This window comes from Nanorana parkeri, unplaced genomic scaffold (genome assembly GCF_000935625.1).
Source record: "Nanorana parkeri isolate BGI_ZX_2015 unplaced genomic scaffold, ASM93562v1 scaffold468, whole genome shotgun sequence".
NCBI classification, from domain to species: domain Eukaryota; kingdom Metazoa; phylum Chordata; class Amphibia; order Anura; family Dicroglossidae; genus Nanorana; species Nanorana parkeri.
Window position 1 is genome coordinate 471,612 of NW_017306736.1, and position 6,000 is coordinate 477,611.

Genomic DNA, 6,000 nt, shown 5'->3' on the forward strand with positions numbered 1-6,000 from the left:
TAGTCGGCTCTGCTGGCTGTCAAAATACATGAACAACCTGATTAGATGCAGGAATTGTTCAGGTGTTTTGAGAGCCAGCGGAGCCGACCAGCAAGATACCGAAGCTTGGCCCAGTGGGAGATTCCTCCATCCACTTTTTCCCCTCTGACCATAGAAAATCTGCAGATAATCTATATGTGTATGGACAGCTTAAACAATAGTGTAAATTGGTGTTAGTAATAATCAAAAAGAGAAAAAAAAAAAAAAGGTTTAAACAGTAACCTTTACTTCAAGGTTTGTATGTTAACAATAGGGGTTTTGTCTTTTTTGAACATCCATACCACAAAGGCAAACCTTCAGCATCATTCACACAGTTTATAAAATAACTTAAATGTATTCTTAATTACAAAATATTAATCTCGTGCAGCAACATGTGGCAGGGAAAACAACACAACATTATACCATAATAATATGCATATAGTATGGACATCTGACACGTGACTGGGGAATAGAATGGATTCTCAGTTCTTTAACATATGTACCTCTTACAATTATTTTTATACTGAAGTAAAAAAAAAAAGGGGGGGTAATGTAATCTGTTTTAATACAGTGCTCTCTCTAATAGAAATAAGGTGGGTGGTGAGTAAGGTGAACAGCCCATATCTGAAGTTATGGCTACAGTGGCAGACTTGCTGTAAAGTTTTACAGTCTTTAAAGTAGGTACACAGTTGGAATACAAATACGTGAATTATTCTGTTCATCTGGTCTTGTTCATGCACCATGAGTGTGTAGGTCACAAAATGGGCAGAACAGAATTCTATCTTTTGGAAGGTTAAACAGTTCATAGATATGTACTATAACTGTATTTAACCATTTATATACATAGAGAAAAAACACAGAGCAGCAACTTAGAGTATGGATTCATTTATTACTGAAAGGACACAAAGTAATATTGCACTCATATTTGAAAAGCCTGAGGGCCTGTTCACAACATATGCAGTTGTGATGTAGTCCGTTTATTTTGACTGCTGCAGTCAAAATACATCACAATGCTTTCCTATGGGCTTTCTTGTGCTTAATTCACACCATTGCAGTCCATTCAGATGCAGTCAGAAAAAGTACTGCTTGTCCTATTTTACCTGCATCAAAACACAGTGCAAACGCAACGGAAAGCATAAAAAAAAAAGACTCAGAATTGATTATGTCATCACCCAGGGACTTCCTCTTTGTAGTGTGGAAAGTGAAGAGATGGAATTTGTGGATGCAGATGATTTCATCCAATATTGTCGGGACTGTCCCTTGCTGTACAACAGCAAACATCCGGATGAACCCAATATCGACGTCGCCTGCTAAGGCGTTGTCAGAGAATGGCTATAGTCAACACTAGCACCATGCCAGCCAACAAAGAAAGCGTGTCTGATCTCCAAAACAAATGTAGGAAATGTTCTGACAGGAAGAGGAAGTTACCTAATTGTCTAATAAGCATTTTCTAGTGCAGAAAAAAAAACGGATCGCAGTGCAACTGCACGGACGCCTGCAGTTGTGATGCAGTTTCTGCTGTGAACTGGGCCTGAACAGCCAGCTCATCTAACATGTTGGAGTCCTCGAGGTAGGATTGCTACACATGGCCACCAATAGGTGATCTGTCCTGAGCCCAAGGAGTAAACGGTAAGGACGCCAGAGAGCTGTCTCTCTTATCTCACAATAGAGGACTCCCACATGTCAGGAGAACTTACCGTAAAAAGGTTTTTCTTTAAATAAGTGCAATAATACTTTTTGTACTTCAATAATAAATTAATCCTTACACTAGGCAGATTAACTGCATCTGTTTAGCGTCTGGACGCTCCTATCTGAACACAGGCTGCAAGGCATATATTGGATTAGAAGTTGTGGGTACCACTAAGTGGACTTGCTCCCCTATAGAGATTATTTTTAGGGAGTCTTTGATATAGTCATTATTTATTAGAAACAGTTCATTGAAGTAGTGGTGTCATTTTATTGCAATAAAAGTAAGTTTCACCCATGCATTATAAGTTTGGGAATCCCCTAAACTGCCTCCATTGTTCCAATAACCCAAGTCTTGTTGATCTAAGGGTGCTAACCCCAAAGCAGATTTACTTTATAAGGTATTTAGCCATTTGCCTGGAGTTCCTATTTCTGTTTCAGCAATCTCCTCCCCTTGCAGCTAACCCTGCTGCTGCTGCCTGCTAATACACTGCTCTAGGGTCTATGAATATGGAATCGATTTACTAAAAGGCAAAAAAACTTTGCAAGGGAATTTTCTCTTAGCTTAGTGAATGCGGGGGAAATTCACTTTGCAAGGAATACCCAATCATGTGTAAGGAAAATACAGTATAAAGAAAACAGTATTTTTGCTTGCTCATGACTAGATGATGGAAATCAGCAGAGCTTTACCTCATAAACTGCAACCTGAACAGCCTATTTGCCTTTAGACCTAGAGTTATACAAAGAAATCAACTTTCCAGTTTGACTGGAGTGTATCTTTAATAAATAATAATGTCCAGAATTTAAATTAAATAAAAAAAGTTCTGCATTATAGGTTAAACAAAAAGGCTAAAATTGGTTTTCCCTGCTCTACTACATATACATTTACAGCCAATTTGAACCATCCTCGCCATGTCTGCAGTTAAATATGGCAACATGGAAGCAGTATATGACAAGCAAATGTAAGACAGGGTAAAATGCCTTTCATACAGCTATTGTTAAAGCAAGATGGCACAACATTATGCAGCGCTGTGGAAACATTTAGGACTCCTTCGTACTGTATATTTATCTTTTTCCTTTGAAGTGCTTTTTACGTACATCTACTTTTTCATGACAATTTGGCTTTAGAGAATGAACTATTTGGAGGCACATGAAGTGTTAAAAGTTCACCTAGATGTAATGATATGGATAAAGGACTAGAGAACCTCCTTGCTTATTTGCTACAGCAGCAAATAAGTAATACAAACTTAGCAGAAGAAGCAGCAGCAATAGATGTCCAACTTTTAAAGTAACCTTAGACATTGCCTATGAGTTTATTCCCTTGTAGAAAGGTATAGGCATAGATTCTAAGTGATATGACACACGTTGTCTCAAACTGCAAATGATTTTGCATAAAGGTACACATCTGTCTCAAAACATACATCACATCACAGACAATTCTGATACATGAACCAAGATGCTAAAGGAAACTTGTATGAAGAGAAGTGAGAAGGCTGCCATTGCTTACCACCTTCGCTAGTTGCCTCGGCATCTCAATATATTCTGGGTTACAGACCCAGAAAAAACCTGAGGATCTGGAAAAGCAGACTGATCTCATACCTGCTGATTAAAATACTTGTTCCAAGTCAATGACTTTGAAAGTACTGAAACCCTTAGATCAGCATGGCAGCCAGGGGAATCCATGTTTTTATAAGGGCAAGCCATCAATGGCATCCTTCATGCTTGTTTGGTACAAGATTTACCACTGTGAAAGTCCCCAACAGTTCCTCTTCTCACTTTGCATGGTATGTCTGGTAGCGTAGTGTCAAAGGTTTTCCCATTCAATAGAACTAACTTCTCATTTTTGACAGGCAGAGACAACAAGAGTAGAAAGTAAAAGAGACTTTCTGGCAACCATAACTGTGGGACATTAGAGTTATACATAGATCTTGGACATAAGGGTTTTTGATCACCATCCAAACTAAAATCATTTTTGGTTGGAGTTGATTCTTAAAAGGTATGTAGAACATAGAACATAAAAATTGTGTATACAGCCAAATATACTCCAATTTATATATTCACATGCAAACATACTCAAGTCTTTGTAATATATATGTACATATACAGTGTATATTTTTATACATAATCAATAAACTATTAAACCAGCTGTAAATAAAGCATTAAAGAGAGGGTGTTGAAGTTTGCTCCAGCCCACGTGCAGACTTCTCCAGTGTTAAAGACTTAGGCCGTTATATCCCTTAATGATGCTCTCTTATACTGATGATACCCACTTGTCCAGCCTTGTACAACCTACAGAAAATGAGACTGTTAGAAAAAAGAAAATACATCCTTTCTCTCTAAAAACCAACATACTGTAAAGAATTGTGATTGCCTTGGGTAACTGTCATATCATTGCAGAAGGCAGTAACATGCAATTTGTAGGGACAATGGTCAAATGCAATCAGTACAATAGCCTGGCCATGTAGAACTCGGTGTCTGATTGACTGGTACATCCTTCTAACCAATTATCATTTGAAGCAAAAACTGGAATATTCCTTTTCTTAAAAGCCTAGCATATAAATATTGTACATACTTCGTAACCTTAGATTCTAGCAGCACCATGTCTGTTTACGGAAGGGGAAGAACAGAAGGTCTGAGCATATTATAGCCTTGCTACAGGCAGCAGCTACCTATCATGTGACCAAAGTATCTGACTGACTTGTTCAGTTTTATTTTATTTATTTCTAAATTACTACTAGTTTTATAAGCAAACTAAGTTACAGTGTAACCATTTTATATGATATTTGTTAAGTTCGCTTTCTTGTCATGAAACTTCAGTTTAGTTCTTTTTGCACTGGGTGGAAAAATTGTATATGAAGGACTTGTTTTCTACCTACTCTGGAGGCAATAAAAAGTATTCGAAATAACAATATAACATTATTTTATTATGTTATTGACCCATACAGCATTTACTATTTCCCTTTACTCAACTGCAGAGGAAGAACACAAAGCAGCTTAACTACTTACTAAACTACTTATTTTTTGCTGTTTAAGCTGCTTTAATATTTTCTACACTGTGTTGTCCTTAAAGTACATCTGTAATACAGTAAAGTGGGACCAAGATGTAAATGCAGGCACCCAGAGGTTACTGCACATAGTGTGAGGGGAATCTATCAAAACTGGAGCAGACCAAATCTGAAGCAGCTGTATATGGCACCCAATCAGCATCCATCTTTCTTTTTCAAATCTTAACTGAACAATCTGAAGAAAAAAGCTGATTGGCTGCTAAGGGCAACTGCTCCAGATTCCGGCTGCTCCAGTTTTGATAAATTCACCACTGTATGTTTAGTTATATAGTCGCCAGGATCTCAGTTATGAAAATTCTAACTTTATCTACAAATTTGGTGCTTTCACCAGCCCTCTTCCCCACTTCAACTTGGACACATCAAGGGTGATCTCACTGACCAAGAGAAAGGTGCAAAAGGGGGAGGAACCAATTACTGACTTCCTAGATTAAGTTTTTTTTTTTTTTTTCTAACATGCTTTAAAAGGGAAACTGTGCTTAGCCTGGACTTGACAGCAGTCTCCACAAGAAGTTTAAACAGACTTTTCCCACCACTCTGATCTGCTGCTGCAGACCCAGAAATATTCTATACAAGTTTTGACTCTTACAAATTTGAAACGTTCTGACGGCTATGTACAATCTGTCTTGGCGGCTTGCCTTTACACACTGAGCACTGCAAAAAGGAGTGTTAAGTATTCTCCTATAGCTGGAGTCAATAACAAGCTCTGGAGGAAAAATAAGGGTAGCAAAGCAGCAGAGTGGGTTAGGGTGTGCGGTGGGATTAGTAGGTATAAACCCTTTGTGGTGCCCGCTATCAAGAAAACCTGTTACCTTGACTATTTGTATACATAATTCACTTTGGGTTTTTATAAAAGGCTGCTATAGGATCAGGAAAAACAAAAAACGTCTCCCTTTACCATGTTAAAAAACTGCATGATATCATACATTAACATGTATAAGAGTCAATTGATAAAGCGTTATTGTAACTACAAATAATATATCTAATAATTTTTCCATCAAAATGTTCAGTTCACATTTCCCCCCAAGTCAGCTCTCATATCGCTATACCCAATTTTTAAATATCCACTATGGGCCTGTTTATTTGGCGATTACGTGGTCATTACTTTAGACAACAGAGTAATACATACATTGGGGGGGAAACTGCAGCAGATAAAGTTTGGAGCAGTTGCCCATGGCAACCAGTCAGCTTCTTCAGTTAAGATTTGAAAATAAAAGAAAAGGCGATTGTTTGT

At 37.8% G+C, this 6,000-nt stretch overlaps 1 protein-coding gene across 1 annotated transcript in view; it reads right to left on the reverse strand.

Annotated features, from left to right (window-relative positions):
• Positions 1–3,707: 3,707 nt before the first annotated feature.
• The window catches only part of LOC108790369 (uncharacterized protein C3orf18-like), a 7,504-nt gene continuing 5,211 nt past the window's right edge, over positions 3,708–6,000 (reverse strand). Inside the window, exon 4 of the mRNA XM_018560611.1 lies at positions 3,708–3,993. Coding sequence (XP_018416113.1) covers positions 3,925–3,993 — 69 coding nt within the window. The 3' untranslated portion in view covers positions 3,708–3,924. The remainder of the gene's footprint in view (positions 3,994–6,000) is intronic.